Raw genomic sequence first — 15,054 nt, forward strand, 5'->3', positions numbered from 1 at the left:
GATCGTTAACATTTGCATATATTGCGAGAGACGAGCGCACGCGGTGAATTCTACGGCGAGACGATCCGAATTTCGAGGCGTGGATGTGAAAAGTATTTCATTGTAATAATGAAAAAATGTGAGCTTGAATGTTAACAATCAAACTGATAATTAAAGTATGAAAAAAAGTCTGCTTTGGTGTTAAAAGTTTGAGAGTGTAAAATCGCGTTTTTATGAAAATGAACTCTCTAAATTAATGTTAATTTAAATATTTCAAAGTTTTTGTGAATTTTAAAATATTTATAAAATTAAACGATAATTAATAAAACAATATAGTACCTAAAAAATAGTTAAGGATGTATGAAAATCCTTAATAAACTTTTGCGAACAATGCTTTAATATCACATCTGCATCGTTGTGTTATAACGTCGAACGCTAGGGGGCGAGAGTCGATGAAATTGTAAACACACGATCGAAATAGATCAGTTTAATGCATAAAAAAGATATATTGAGCGATGCAACGACATTCAATTGTATTTTCTGATCGTCACGTAGGTGTGTGTGTGTGTGCGCGCATCACGTGTAAAAGCAGATTTTTCATACCTACATATACATCTGCATAAGCGAAGCGCGAACGAAATAACGATTTAACGGTTCGGATATCCCGTTCGGGTGAATCGTTTTTCTTTCTGCTCGCGCCTCTCTGCGCAAAGTGATGCATGTGTGTGATGTGCTACTGCTGCTGCTGCTCAGTGGCGAGAAAAGTCGAGAAAGAAAGAGAGAGAGAGAGACAGGATGAATGAATAAAATCGCGAGCCCGCAGCACGAGATAGAGCAGCTAGAAAATCATTGCGCAGGATGAAAATCCGACACGCGCCTTTGCCTGCCTGCGTGCTATATACGCTTGGCACGCTCCCCCGCGCGCGTACATAGAAAAAAAAATATATCTTGAAAACTTTTGATTCGCTTATATCTTAATCGAACGTAATCAAGGCGCTCGCGCACCGTTTCTTATATTATACGCGTTTATTACGTTCATTTCGCTTCGGAGCTTCTGAACAAAAGGAAGCGCGCGTATATGTATATTATTATTACAAAGGAAATCGGTTTAGCCGATCGTCGAAGTCAATTATCGGCGCGCGGAGATTTTTCGATGCGAGGAAAATATTATATATACGATTGAGAAAAAAAAAGTTTGCGTATGGATACGAGTGTGTATACGGAGCGAAGTAAAAGGCGACGTAATTTTACGACTGCAATTTATATGCAACTGCGCACTACAGTGCCCGAGGATTTAATGGAAATCGGGAGCCCGTTAATCTTGTGCGTGCGCTGGTACACATTGCAAATACGCCGTAAATATATACGACTTATATAGTTACATCTAAAGTGATAATTTCAATTTGCCCAACAATTTATAGAGGTAAAACTAATCCGAGAGAGAGATGATGCGCCTCCGCAACGGTGCCGTGCGAAATTTCGAATTATATATATCCTACTGCGATCGACTGTGCGGTAGCGATTCAATTGCCACCTGCGGGCTCACGATATAGATACATGTATAATATTATTATATGTTATGTTCACGCACGAAACGATGCGTTCCTGTTTGTATATTTGCACGCGCAATTTTGTAAAACTATCTTCTCTCCCTCGCGTCTCTCGCAAAATTAGAAAACAATATGTGGAAGAAGTTCAGTAGGTTATTCTTTGGGATTCAGCCGCGAGGTTGTTTCCCAAAGAGCAGCGAGTGCGTGTGCGTGTGCGTGTGCTGCGTACCGTGATACTTTTGGTGAAAAGTAGATGTTCCAGTTTTTCTTTCTTTTATTTTTTTCATTGTCGAAACTTTGGATCTCTTTTTCATTATTGTTGAGATCGAGCTGAAAGCGTGGGCATAATCGATCTGGTTGGATTTAATATTCGTTACACGGCCTATTATCTATCTCTCGCTACTGCAAGAGAGATAATAATAATGTAGAAAAATGGAAATTTGTAAATTTATTTCATCCGATATTAGTCGATTGTTTTTTAAAAAGATTACCTAGTTTTGTTATGCTTCAAGTAGGCTTTATATTTTTCTATGGAACGTTCGTCTTGAAACAAATACTATAATTAGCAGGTAGAAATCGATAATAATTGATTTTTAAAAATTTATAAATATTTAATGGTATTTTTTGTCAACTCCTTCAATAATTGGAGTCCTTATAAATTGTGATTTTAAATTTTATATTCACGAGAACTATCATTGCTGATATATCTTTCGCGAAAAAAATGAATCGAAAATTCTGATGAAAAAGTTGATGCTAAAACGACTCGAGATTAATTTTCTTCTATTCATTCATTGTAGCAGCGATAGTCTTCGTAGTCATCAAACAATAGATTTGTGAGCAGAAAAAAAAGTCACAGTTTCTCACCGCAATATATTTTTGAGCTGTGATTTATATCATGTAAACAAATACAGTTCATATGCGTATGGCAAGTGGACGGTAGAGGGCCGAGAGTACGAAAGTATCGTCAAGGAGTTACTTATAACAAACCCGAGATCATCTCGCTAATGTGTACGAGTAGTGCGTTCACTCGCTAACGACAAGCTAAATTTCTCACTGAACAAAATAAACGGGTTAAAAACAACATTCATAAAAAAGTAAGTAGGTCTATAATAAAAGTCGAGGCGTTTAACCTCGATTATACTAAAAGTTCTGGTGATGGAAAACAGCGGGGACATAGTTAGGTATAACATTTTTGTGCAGTCCATGATATTTTCTCTTGAACGATCGCTTCATTAAACTTAATTATTTTCTAGAGTGAAGGAAGAATCGAGCGATAATTGGTCAGATGAAGACGACGATAAAAATTTCGATTCTAGGGTGAAGGAAGAGTCGAGCGATAGTTCGTCAGATGAAGAAGACGACAAAAATTTCCTTGCTGAGGTTTCTTGTAAAGCCGAAAGTTTCACGTTTTATGAATCATCGGTGAGTTCAATGATTCTAATGATGAAAAATTTTAATATCAGGCAAATCACATTGGGCTTTGCAGTTACAGGAAAGATTAATTAAACAATTTGTTCACGATTTTGTATGTGAGGATGTTAAACCAGATCTAAAATCCTTATTGGCAACCGAGCACCAAAGTTATCAACCCGCTGTGAAGGTGGTAAACAAAAGTCAGACCAATGAGATCGATGAAATAGGATTCATTGATTACGAGTGCAGAGATATTAAACCTGAACCAAAGTTTCTATCAAGAGACTTCTGTAAAATTGAATACCAAAATGATCAACCCATTGTGAAAATAGAAAACCAAAACCAAATCAATGAAATAAAGGAAAAAGTCTTCATCAATTTGGAGTGCGAAGATGTTGAAGCTGATCTGAACCCTTTATCAACAATTGAATGCAATATGGAGAATTCAATTGATCAATCGGTTGATTCATCCAGAATAGAAAACAAAAATCAGTCTAATTATTTGAATGATAAAATCGAGTGCGAAGATGTTGAAGCTGATCTGAACTCTTTATCAACAATTGTATGCAATATTGAGAATCCAATTGATGAATCGGTTGATTCATCCAGAATAGAAAACAAAAATCAGGCTAATTATTCGAATGATAAAAATCTGATAATATTGATAAAGAAACATTTTGATTATGACAATAACTGTCAATTTCAAACAAATTTCAAAATGAAGATTAAAACCCATAAGGATGCAAAAATACTTGAAAATGTTGAACCTGATCCAAAGCCTTTAACGACAATTGTCTGCAGTACTGAGAATCCAAGTCATCAATCCAGTGATTCATCCAAAATAGAAAACAAGAACCAGACTAATTATTTCAATGATAAAAATTTGATAATTTTGATAAAGAAACAATTTGATTACGACAATAACTGTCAATTTCAAGTAAATTCTCAAATGAAGATTGAAGAACATAACGATGCAGAAATACTAAGAAAAACATCTGAAACCAAATTATCTAACAAGGGTAAAAAAAAGAGAAAGTCTTTTAAAAGAAAATTCAGCCTTATAAGAGCTGCACAATTGGGCAAGAAACCATATGAATGTTACAAGTGTCACAAGTTTTTTTCACAAAAAGGGTATCTGAAAAGACACATAAATTTAGTAAATGATTGTACCCAACATTTGGATTGTCAAATTTGTTTCAAATCATTTTCACTTAGAGGTGATCTCAATAGACACGTAAATGCTGTACACTATAGTAAAAAATCCTACGAATGTGACATTTGTCACAATTTCTTTGCGCAGCGGTACAACCTGAAAAATCACATAATTGCTGTACATATGGGTAGAAGATCCTTCGAGTGTGCGACTTGTCTCAAATTATTCAAACTAAAAACTACCCTCGCAAGTCATATAAAAGCAGTACATAATCGGATCAAACCCTTCCAATGTAACATTTGTCACAGATCATTTGAATACCAACGTGATCTCGAAAAGCACACAAACACAGCACATGATCGTAGCAGACCCTACGAATGTAACGATTGTCACTGCACATTTACTCGTCCAGATCACCTCAGAACTCACATAAGAGCAATACATATTCGCAGCAAACCCTTCGAATGTACCATCTGTCACAAAGCATTTGGAAACAAAGATTACCTCAAAATTCACGCGGCGGTACATCGGGGCAAATCGTTCAAATGTGATATTTGTGGAAAATCATTCGCATACAAAAGTAGCATCAAAGATCACATGAACGAAGTACACAATGACATCAAACCCTATGAGTGCGAGGTTTGTCACAAATCCTTTGGATACCAATATAAATTCCGACGGCACGTGAATACAGCGCATCCGCAGTGACTTATACCACAAATTATTTAAAATACCAGAATAATTTCATGTCCTGTGTAAATTTGACGAAGAAAAATAAAATGTTTCAAAATGTTGTTACTTAATTTTGTCGAGACTGTAAAAAAACCTTAATGCATACAATAAAATATCAAAAAGTTTTCTACTTCGATTCGTTCTTGTAACTCTGTCAAACCAGTTTTTTAACGTGACATTCGGAAAAATCAAAGAGAAAAGCTTCTCAGACATCTCAGATACTACTCTCCTATAGATGATTTGCATCTTAGAAGGCAGTAACAAAAAATATAAAATTAAAATTTTCGAACGTAACTTAAATTATAAAAATTAATTAAAATTAAAATCAATCAAAGTATTTTACTAAATAAAAAATTATCACTATACATCAATCTGGATTATATTCATTCGACAGCAGCAAAAAACACGAAAAATAACTTTTAGCAAAATATTGCGCTAAATCGAGCAATTTTGCATTGAAAAACGCGCTCGCGACGTGCTGCCATCAATGGTGTCTCGCGCGAACTCGTTTTCAGACTCCGCGAATGGTGATAATTCCGCCTCGTATACGTTTTTACGCACACATCGACATAACCGCGCACGCAAAACTCTTAAAGAAGCCGCAGCACTACTCGTTGTACGTTTCTGCTCCATTACAACTCGGCGAAAAAAAGAGTCACTCGAGATCTCGTCAGCTTTTGTCAGGGAATAAAGTCATCGTCGACAATGGCATTGAATGCATCGAGAATCGTTCTGTACCCCGGTAAGATTGACCCCTCGTGCTTTCCCCGATTGCACTCGCGAGAATGCGACCAAAGACAAATGCCGCGAATCGATGCTCTCTTGCTCCGTAATTTCACGTGTGTTCTTTTTTGTCGTGTCTCGTCGAATGTTACATAGCAGTCGGATATCGTGGATGGAGTATCTGATGCTAACTTTGAAGTAATGTTTACTAATCAAAATTGTTTAACAATTTTTAGCTCTGCGTCAGGGTGCCAGGCAACTCAACTTTGTCAGACAAATTACCAAATATGTAAGCATATCATACTTTTGCTAAATGATCTTTTTTTCCAAACTCTTTCTAAAAGTATTATTCAAGTAAATATAGTAATGTCATTGTTACATTATTTTGAATTAATACATTCAATGTGAGTAATCAATTGATCAATTTGAATCTAGCATCGAAGAAACCAAACATGCTCCAGGCTCTACTTACCTCAAGTAACAGCTCAAAGATTCTATGCTGAAAAAGTTGTCTACAGCAGAGACAAGCCCCATGTGAACATTGGAACAATTGGCCATGTTGATCATGGTAAAACTACTTTGACAGCCGCTATAACTAAAGGTAATGTTACATCATGTGAAGAAATTGACTGCAATGGCACAAGAGTCAAAATTTAATTTCATGGTAACATATCTCATTGCAGTACTGGCAGAGAAAGAATTGGCTAAGGCAAAGAACTACAATGAAATTGATAATGCTCCAGAAGAAAAAGCTCGTGGTATTACAATCAACGTTGCCCATATAGAGTACCAAACTGCCAACAGACATTATGGACATACTGACTGTCCAGGCCATGCTGATTACATCAAAAACATGATCACTGGTACAGCTCAAATGGATGGTGCTATTTTGGTTGTTGCTGCAACTGATGGTGTTATGCCACAAACTAAAGAGCATTTAATTCTTGCTAAACAAATTGGTATTGAGCATATTGTTATTTTTGTTAACAAGGTAATATAAATAATTATACTGCATTTTAATTTAATTTTTACAATTTTCTTGAACTAAATAAATTTCTTATAACTAGGTGGATGCTGCTGATGCTGAAATGGTGGAGCTTGTAGAAATGGAAATTAGAGAGCTTTTGACAGAAATGGGTTGGGATGGCGAAAATGTACCAATTGTCAAAGGCAGTGCTCTCAGTGCTTTGGAAGGCAAAAGTCCAGAAATTGGCAGCGATGCTATCATGCAATTATTGGATGCAGTAGACAAACATGTGCCTGTTCCAGAAAGAGATTTGGACAAGCCATTCCTATTACCAGTTGAAGGTACTTACTCTATTGCTGGCAGAGGTACAGTAGTCTCTGGTAGATTAGAGCGAGGAAAATTGAAGAAGGGCCAAGAAGTTGAGTTTATTGGATACAATAAACAAATGAAAAGTATGATCAACGGTATCGAAATGTTCCACAAAATCTTGGACACTGCAGAAGCTGGAGATCAATTGGGTGCTCTTGTAAAAGGAGTCAAGAGGGAAGATATCAGAAGAGGCATGGTTATGTGCAAACCTGGTTCAATCAAAGCTCACGATCATGTGGAAGCTCAGGTATACGTTTTAACACCTGAGGAAGGTGGCAGAAAAAAACCAATTCCAGACTACGTCCAATTGGTAATGTTCAGTAAAACATGGGATTGCCCAGCCCAAATTATGGTACCTGGCAAAAATATGGCCATGCCTGGTGAAGATGCCAAGTGAGTTTATTATCAAACAAATTTTAATACTAATTTCGATGTCTATTTCATTTTATGAATATTTTCAAGGTTTGAACTGAAGCTCTTCAAAAATATGGTGTGTGAAAAGGGACAGCGTTTCACTTTGAGAGATGGTAATACAACTGTTGGCACTGGCGTCATTACAAATATTTTGAAACCCTTGACTGAACAAGATAAAGTTGTTGTCCTTGAAGGCAAGAAGGGTTTGAAGAAATTGGAGAGAAAACAAAAAGCATAAGTTGGAGCTATGCGATACATTATCGACATCTATGTTAGAACCTGTATTATAGTTAACTTACTTTTAATTAAACAAAATCTTTGGTTAATAAAATTTTTAGCCAGGCTAGTTGATAATTATCTGAATAAGTCTGCATTAGCAGTGAGTTCACAACTTTGCTACCTTGTTTTTGTGAAAGTTTTGTAATATTTTAACTTTTTCATTTTGTTACATTAAATAGAATGTGGACCTAGTAGCAAACATAAATATCTTTGTTTCATTGTTATAAATCAAAAATTGAAAAAATAAAAAAATTTTACAAGCTGATACCATTTATTTGATTCAGACAAATATTACAATTAATACAGAGTATTCTTTTAAACGAATTCATGCTATTTCATAAGACACACTTCAATCACTTCAAACTTACATTCATTAAATTAAAATTTTTATCAACACATTACATAGAAAATTTAAATTCTCACATATACTCGTGTCATGATTCTTTACTTTCAAAGCTTATTATTCTGAAACTACTTGCATTGTAAATTTACTCTTTAAGAAAAAAGACTGAGTTGTACAAAAACCTTTTATTTTCATAATTTAAAGTGTTCAAATTTACATTTATTTTAAGCTTACTCTCAATTTGAATCAGAGTTGCAGTATATGAACAAGTTAATTGTAAATCCAAACAATAATAATAAAAAAATAAAGATGTCCTAGGTGGCTAGGCGAAACGCAAGTTTGTGTGTATTTGAGCACTCATACTTGTACATAAAGTAACTACAAATCTTCATCGTCTTCGGGTAAAGCTGTTTCTTGAGCTTCTTTGAGATCTTTTTCGATCTGTTGCTGCCATTGTGGGTCCATTGTGACTTCTGGGGGAAGGAGAGCAGGCATAGCAACAAACTCCAGATTGGGATCACCGATAAGTTTTCGTGCAAGCCACAGGAAGGGCTTCTCGAAATTGTAATTACTCTTTGCACTGATGTCGTAATACTGAAATAATAAAAATGATTCATGAATATAGATGAGCGAGAGAAGGCATGCGGATTGATCATAAAATGAATAATTTAAATAAATTCAGATTAGAGGGACAGTTGTTTGTCATCATAACACATAAGTACTCTGAATCATCATGATAAAATGCAGTCTGCGCTGACTCCGAGTAGAAAAAAAAAGAAAAACACGATAAAAAGCAATATGTACCTGAAGATTCTTCTTTCTGTGGAAAACGATGCTCTTGGCCTTGACCTTCCTGTCCTTAATGTCGACTTTGTTGCCGCAGAGCACAATGGGGATGTTCTCGCACACCCTCACGAGATCCCTGTGCCAGTTGGGCACGTTCTTGTACGTCACTCTGGACGTAACGTCGAACATGATGATGGCGCACTGGCCCTGAATGTAGTAGCCGTCGCGCAGCCCGCCGAACTTCTCCTGGCCGGCGGTGTCCCAGACGTTGAATCTGATGGCGCCTCTGTTGGTGTGGAAGACGAGGGGGTGCACCTCGACGCCGAGGGTGGCCACGTACTTCTTCTCGAACTCGCCGGTCAAGTGGCGCTTGACGAAGGTCGTCTTGCCGGTACCGCCGTCGCCGACCAGCACGCACTTGAATGTTGGCACATCGTTCTCTTGTGACATGATGACTGTCTTTGTTTATGTAAAGAAATTAAATGTCTCTTCTCTCCGGATGGTTGACACAAGACTTGCGTTCTTGTCTCTCTTCTCTCTCTCTCTTTCTCTCGCTCGCTCTCGAGGGTCTCTCTCACCTGCGTAGAACAAACACACAAGAGCAAAGGTAAGTATACGATGAAGGAAGAAAAAAAAAGCGGACGAAATGAGGTTATACGGCGCGCGTGTGTTGGCTGCGTGGTTGCGTTAAAAATTCCACGGCTCGCTAATGACGCGTGCACACGTACACGGCCAAGAGATATATGTATTCTCGAAGATTCGACTATGCTCGGCGGCACGGGCCTGGTGATGACTCGGCACTGAAGCACGAGGCAACAACAGTAGCAGCAGCAGAAAATTATTACCAAGTTAAAAAAAAAATTATGGAAAAACTCGTGGTCGAGGGCGCAAAGACGATGTAAAAAATTCCCGAAATTCGTAGGCGTTCTCCGTGTTTTACCTGCTCGATGTATCTCTCGGTCTGTCGGTTCACGAGGTTGTGCTCCGATGTCTCTCTTCTCACTCACTCACTCTTTATACTCTCTCTCACTCTCTCGATTAACCGAAACGCTTGGCGTTGTAGCACGACGCGGTGAATATATGCAACACGAGGCAAAAGTAATAAAAAAAGAAAAAAAAACTTACACGAACTCAAAACGACGACGACGACGCTGGAAGAGGAGCTGCTTGCTCTGCTGCTAGCCTACAATTATTATACTGTACCAGAGTCGAACGAACGAGCGACTTAATGTAGCCGACACTAATGCCGTCGTGTTGTAACGATGATCATCAGCATATAGTACGAATACGTGTGTAACGGAATGCGCGCGCGCGTATGGCGGTTGCGCGGCGCGGCGAGTAAGTCCCGGAGAGCCCGCGTTCGGTTAAAAAGCCATATACGGGCCTTTGTAACACACGAGTGTTACATGTCTATTGTGGGGTAAAATAATAATGATAATGTATAGGTTTCAACCGCGCGGGGTTGAAACAACGGAGATCCTACACGGGGTGTGTGGTTAAAGTAGAAGTAGTCGTCGTCGTCGTCGTCGTCTTGGACACCGGCTGAACGTCGCCGATAACCACCCTGATCTCTTTTAATAATAACAATCGAAATTGTCTACATGAGCGAGCGAACATAACCGCTCACAAAAGCCGGCTTGTGTGCCGCTGCTGCTGCTGCTACCGCCGCCGACGCGCGATATAATTTTATCACATACATGTACTCTACTTTTTTCTTCTCTCTCTCTTGCACATTCGCACGCTAAACGAGATTCATGATAAACTTACGTGTGATAACGACAGGTCCAGTTGGTCAATTAAAAAAAAACACACAACAAGCGAGAGCGCAGTTTTTTTTTTCTCGAGATGTATTATACGCGCGCACAAGCTATGATACGGAGAGTTGGTTACGGACTCCGCTTCGAGGGACGTTTCACGATTCGCTGTGCGTGCGGTGCTGCTGCTGCAGGGCGGCTCGGCAGTCGTTTCTAATATGTCTATCTCTCTCTCTTTCTCTCGCTCGCAGTCTCGATGCAAAATTTCGCGGGAATTCAGCGGCAGCACGTGAACATGGACGTGTGTTGTGTGAGTGCGAGAGAGGCGCTGCGCGCGCAGACAGCGCCACCGGCCGTTGGCGAATTATTCTCTGGCTGGACACTGCTGCTGCGACAGAATTTGAATTCGCAAAGTTCTTCCAGCGAACCATGGTGAGCAAAAGTCAGAGTGCAGATCTGTTGCATACGACGAAAAGAGTTTTCTGTGAATTTTTACAGTCGTCATAAATTTCATTTTGTAGTCGAGAGATTCTTTCGAAGTGAGTACTATAAATTCCGTTGCGAATTCGTTGGCGCGACTCTTGGCGCCATTCGCGAGTAGGCGGCGAGCTCCAAACTCGTGCGATCGTCGGTATACAGGTAATCTTTTTACAGTTTACTATTTGATCCGTATGTTTCTCCTTGAATTATTTGTGGGAAAATTCAACAACGTTGATACATTTTTATAATTCTGCATAGAATACGCGCCTCGTCAAGGACATAATCAGGCATCGAGTGTTTCAAATTCCACGGGGGAGGCTTCGTAACGGTTTTTTCATTTCTTGAAAAGGACACGCGTACGAAAGCTTCTCGAGCTTTGTAAAATGGAAGTAAAGAAAAAGCTTCAAAACGAGCCATCGGGTAAGTAAAAATAACTGCGCTTGCGCTCGCATCCAAACTTCGTTACTGTACAAAATTGAATTTGGATTTTAGGAGCCGAGGCGCCGCGCCGACTTTTAATTAGCTGCTGCTGCTGCGGAGGCGGGCTCGTTCTCGTGCATTGTAATGCGGAGGATAAACAACGCACGGACACGACTACTATATTAACGTCGCTCGTTTTATATAAATAGCAGCAGCGGCATTCGGCAAAAAGCTCCGAAAGATTTGTTGATACGACGTCGTCGTATCCATTATAATGTGATATACCTTATATTTATAGGTGAGTTACGCTGCCGTTGTTGAGTCACCGGATCCGCGGGAAACGGGCTTTACCCACGACACACGCACTCCTCGACTCTTTAATGTTATATCGCATGGATGCGAAGAAGGAAAGAGAAAAGAAAGGGAGTCTCGAAGGGAAGAAACGCGAAGTCGTCCAAGTTACAACAACGGGGTGGAAGGTTGGAGGAGAACCCGCCCGCCTTTATCAAGTATCACATAAGACGCAGACTGCACAGCTCGTCTATATATCTCTCTGCTATTATATTATAATAAGACGTCTATATCAATGCTTCTATAACTACCTGCAGGTATATCGTTATCATCCGTTTGGAGCATACAGGGAGAGACACACACACGTGACACACAGCAGCAGCGCATATAAAGGCCAAAAAGGAGTTTACTCGCTGCCTATAATAACGAGGCGGTTTTGCGAATCAGCAGCAGCAGCAGCAGCAGCTTGAGGCAAATCCGCAGTATATACAGTAATAGCGTTTCAACGTTATACCTAACATGAAGCATGGCGCTGTATGTTCACTCTCTTCTCTCTCTCTCTCTCTCTCTCTCTCTCTCTCTCTCTCTCTGTCGGGTATCGATTTTACGATCCCGACGACGACGACGACGCGGAGTAGAGAGAGAGAGAGCCTCTGAACGTGTGTAGCGTATAAGGTACTATACCACTGCTATATAGTACTACAACACTGGCAGAGTGGCGAGTGTCACGCGCGAGAGCCGAGAGCCGTACCGAGAGCCACCGTCGTCGTCGTCGTCGTCGTCGACGGTTGCCTCATATATATTTTGTATCGCGCGCACACACACACACATACACATGCACACACAGCTGTGTGTACCTATACATATATGCGTTAGTCGCGCTAATCATCGCGTGCTGAAGAGAGACAGCTGCGGGACACGAGCTGCCCGCACACACACACACCCTCTCGTTTATAATACACAGTGCTCCGGAGAGACTGTACATGTACTCATTTATGCCGTAAGGGTCGTCGTGTGAGTGAATGCGCGATTGTGTGTGACTCAGAGGAGGAGTACGGGGGCTGACCGTCAACGCGCGCGCGCTCCGAAATATTATATATAAGACAGCCCTCTCTATCCACTGTATTGTGTACCTATATCTGTATGCAACCTTAGAGAGAGAGAGAGAAAAGTCGGTTTTCGCGCGCGCGCATCCATCCAGCAGAACACAGAACGGAACACGTATATCAGCAGGCCAGTAGTAGCAGTAGCAACTGGCAACTGTATACATGCATATAAAGAAACCACACACACACACACACGCACGTGCTATAACGTATTATAATATAATACACATGCCAAAAGCAGCAGCAGCAGCAGTCGGTCGTCGGTGGTGCTAAAAAATCTGCTCAGTCAGCAGCGGAGGAGCATCTGCCGCACCGTTGTTAAAATCAACTCGTCGACACGCCGCGCTGCGCCGACGTCGTCGTCGAGTCCACACACACACACACACACACACACAGACACGCGCCCGTGACGTGTGCTCGGGACCCCCGAAGGAAATTTGGCGCTCGTTGACCGTAACATAGCATTACACACACACACGCACGCATACCTACATATATATAGATAGCAGTACAGCTGCCCGTATAGTCTGCAAGAGAGCGTCTGCAGACGGCACAGCAGCAGCGAGGCCAGGCGCGCGCGCGCGACTCGACTCCGACTCCGACTCCTATTTGGGACTCTCCGCTGTATAATACGCAACCGTACATACACGTACACAGACACTGACAGACCAGAGTGTCAGAACGTAAAGTTGTATACATATACATATATACCCGTGATTGTTTGTGTGTGTGTGTGCGTGCATACATCATCGGTTTATATACACATAATAGTGGTGTCCGTAGTCGTTGTTGTATATGCCTGCCTTCGTCTCGGTGCCCGTGTGTCAGTGTGCGGTGTGCGTGTGTGCACCGTTGGCCCACCAGTCACCAGTCAGCAGCAGCAGCAGCAGCAGCAGCACGCTGCCACCGCCCGATATCGGAAACGGACTACGGTCGTCTCAGCAGCAGCAGCAGCGCAACGATTCTCGTCGCTATTAGCGAGAGAGAGTCGAGCGAGTGAGTAGTCGCCGTCGCGCGAGCAAAGCGTAAACAACAACCCGCAGAAAGTGCCCAGCACTCGGAGCAGCAGCGCAGCGCAGCACACGCACCTTTATATTATATATATATAAACGTAACATTTATATATATAAAAATACTGGCGCCTGTGTGTGTGTGTGTGTACAAGATTCGGTACTACTACTACGCTACGTCTCTACCTGCGCCCAGTGTCTGTGTGTGTGTTAATTTATCGTCGAGCGACATGAGACTTACAACGGACTCGGCGAGTGAAAAAAGCAGCTAGTGCGTGTGTGTCTGCTGTGCGTGTGTTTGTGTGTCAGTGTAGTACGCGCGCCCGTTTTCAGTCCGTTTGCCTGTCTGTGTGTGCGTGTGTCTAGTGTGCTGCATATGTGCAACCTATGCAACGACAACGACGACGACGATCGCCGATGTGTGACAGCAGAAGCAGCAGAAGCACCAGAAGCTGAAAGTAGAACGAAAAACAGCAGCAGCAGCAGCAGCAGCAACGTCGACGACGACGACGTCAAGCTGTTCTTCGTTACTACTACAACTCGTTGTCGTTGTTGAAGCTAGTGTATACAACGCAGCGGCGGAGAACCCCCTCGCGCGCGCGAGTCTCTCGTCATCGTTGCCGAATGATAATACAATAATAATTTTGTTATTACTCAGGCAAAAGACAAGGAGATACACAGTACAAAAATAAATCGACTACAGAGAGAGAGAGACTCTAGCAGCACTGTGAAGAGTTCTTTGAATCAGTCCTCGCGTCAGCTCCTCGTTGTTGTTATTGTTGAGATATTAGTATATACCCAGCAGCAGCAACAATCGTTGCTGAATTGTTATTATTGTTGTTGTTTCTTCTGTCAGTGTACCAGTGAGTGTGTTTCTCCTCCTCTTGGATCTCTACATGAGGTTGTGCGTGTTGGCCTGGTGTTGGCGATATCATCATATAGCACAGTGATCAGGTGCATCATTTCATCCGTGTGCACAGTGTCGCGGTGCAACCGTGCTGCGAGCGAGTGATAGAAGAAGAAAAAAGAAACAAGGAGTGCGTGCGTGTGTGTCGTCAGTAATAATACCGGCTTCTTCGTCGTCGTCGTCGCTCATCGGAGCAAGCAGCAGCAAAGCTTAGCTCGCGAGTCGAGCGAAGGAGAGGAGAGAGAGGCTGATTCGTTCGACTTTTTTTTTGTAGTTGAAGAGGAATACAAAACATCACCATGACGAAGGACAGATTAGCAGCGCTCGTCGCCGTAAGTTTTTCTCTGTTTCATTGTTATCGTGTGCATTTTCATACGT

General features: G+C 41.2%; 4 protein-coding genes across 6 annotated transcripts in view; 3 read left to right on the forward strand and 1 right to left on the reverse strand.

Moving 5' to 3' along the window:
• The first annotated feature begins 2,543 nt into the window (after nt 1-2,543).
• Nucleotides 2,544-4,826, forward strand: LOC106649465 (zinc finger protein 28-like). The gene is made up of 3 exons (XM_023457665.1): nt 2,544-2,710; nt 2,783-2,951; nt 3,016-4,826. The coding sequence occupies exons 1-3, from the start codon at nt 2,685-2,687 to the stop codon at nt 4,801-4,803; spliced, it is 1,983 nt and encodes a 660-aa protein (XP_023313433.1). The 5' UTR covers nt 2,544-2,684; the 3' UTR covers nt 4,804-4,826.
• A 556-nt stretch (nt 4,827-5,382) lies between these two features.
• On the forward strand, nt 5,383-7,844 carry LOC106649550 (elongation factor Tu, mitochondrial-like). Its single transcript, XM_014366997.2, has 6 exons — nt 5,383-5,569; nt 5,787-5,839; nt 5,986-6,151; nt 6,234-6,541; nt 6,618-7,279; nt 7,349-7,844. The coding sequence occupies exons 1-6, from the start codon at nt 5,533-5,535 to the stop codon at nt 7,536-7,538; spliced, it is 1,416 nt and encodes a 471-aa protein (XP_014222483.1). The 5' UTR covers nt 5,383-5,532; the 3' UTR covers nt 7,539-7,844.
• A 244-nt stretch (nt 7,845-8,088) lies between these two features.
• Nucleotides 8,089-10,695, reverse strand: LOC106649551 (GTP-binding nuclear protein Ran). Its single transcript, XM_023457666.1, has 3 exons — nt 10,476-10,695; nt 8,727-9,286; nt 8,089-8,516 (listed from the first exon to the last, which is right to left on the reverse strand). The coding sequence occupies exons 2-3, from the start codon at nt 9,156-9,158 to the stop codon at nt 8,301-8,303; spliced, it is 648 nt and encodes a 215-aa protein (XP_023313434.1). The 5' UTR covers nt 9,159-9,286; nt 10,476-10,695; the 3' UTR covers nt 8,089-8,300.
• Nucleotides 10,696-14,876: 4,181 nt separating this feature from the next.
• LOC106649640 (syntaxin-1A) overlaps nt 14,877-15,054 on the forward strand; it is a 34,839-nt gene continuing 34,661 nt past the window's right edge. For all 3 annotated transcript variants that reach the window (XM_014367138.2, XM_014367140.2, XM_023457667.1), the window contains exon 1: nt 14,877-15,008. In XM_014367138.2, the coding sequence (XP_014222624.1) occupies nt 14,976-15,008 (33 nt within the window). In that variant the 5' untranslated portion in view covers nt 14,877-14,975. The remainder of the gene's footprint in view (nt 15,009-15,054) is intronic.

This window comes from Trichogramma pretiosum, unplaced genomic scaffold (genome assembly GCF_000599845.2).
Source record: "Trichogramma pretiosum strain Unisexual culture from Peru unplaced genomic scaffold, Tpre_2.0 scaffold132, whole genome shotgun sequence".
Classification (NCBI taxonomy): domain Eukaryota; kingdom Metazoa; phylum Arthropoda; class Insecta; order Hymenoptera; family Trichogrammatidae; genus Trichogramma; species Trichogramma pretiosum.

What these genes read in the sequence shown, in the direction of transcription:
- LOC106649550 (XM_014366997.2), top strand. Translation starts at nt 5,533, where the DNA reads ATGGCATTGAATGCATCGAGAATCGTTCTGTACCCCG. An exon ending in GAGAATCGTTCTGTACCCCG is followed by an intron (nt 5,570 to 5,786) that starts GTAAGATTGACC and finishes AACAATTTTTAG; the next exon opens with CTCTGCGTCAGGGTGCCAGG. An exon ending in TCAGACAAATTACCAAATAT is followed by an intron (nt 5,840 to 5,985) that starts GTAAGCATATCA and finishes ATTTGAATCTAG; the next exon opens with CATCGAAGAAACCAAACATG.
- LOC106649551 (XM_023457666.1), bottom strand. Translation starts at nt 9,158, where the DNA reads ATGTCACAAGAGAACGATGTGCCAACATTCAAGTGCGTGCTGGTCGGC. An exon ending in ACAGAAAGAAGAATCTTCAG is followed by an intron (nt 8,517 to 8,726) that starts GTACATATTGCT and finishes TTATTATTTCAG; the next exon opens with TATTACGACATCAGTGCAAA.
- LOC106649465 (XM_023457665.1), top strand. Translation starts at nt 2,685, where the DNA reads ATGGAAAACAGCGGGGACATAGTTAG. An exon ending in AACAGCGGGGACATAGTTAG is followed by an intron (nt 2,711 to 2,782) that starts GTATAACATTTT and finishes ATTATTTTCTAG; the next exon opens with AGTGAAGGAAGAATCGAGCG. An exon ending in TCACGTTTTATGAATCATCG is followed by an intron (nt 2,952 to 3,015) that starts GTGAGTTCAATG and finishes TGGGCTTTGCAG; the next exon opens with TTACAGGAAAGATTAATTAA.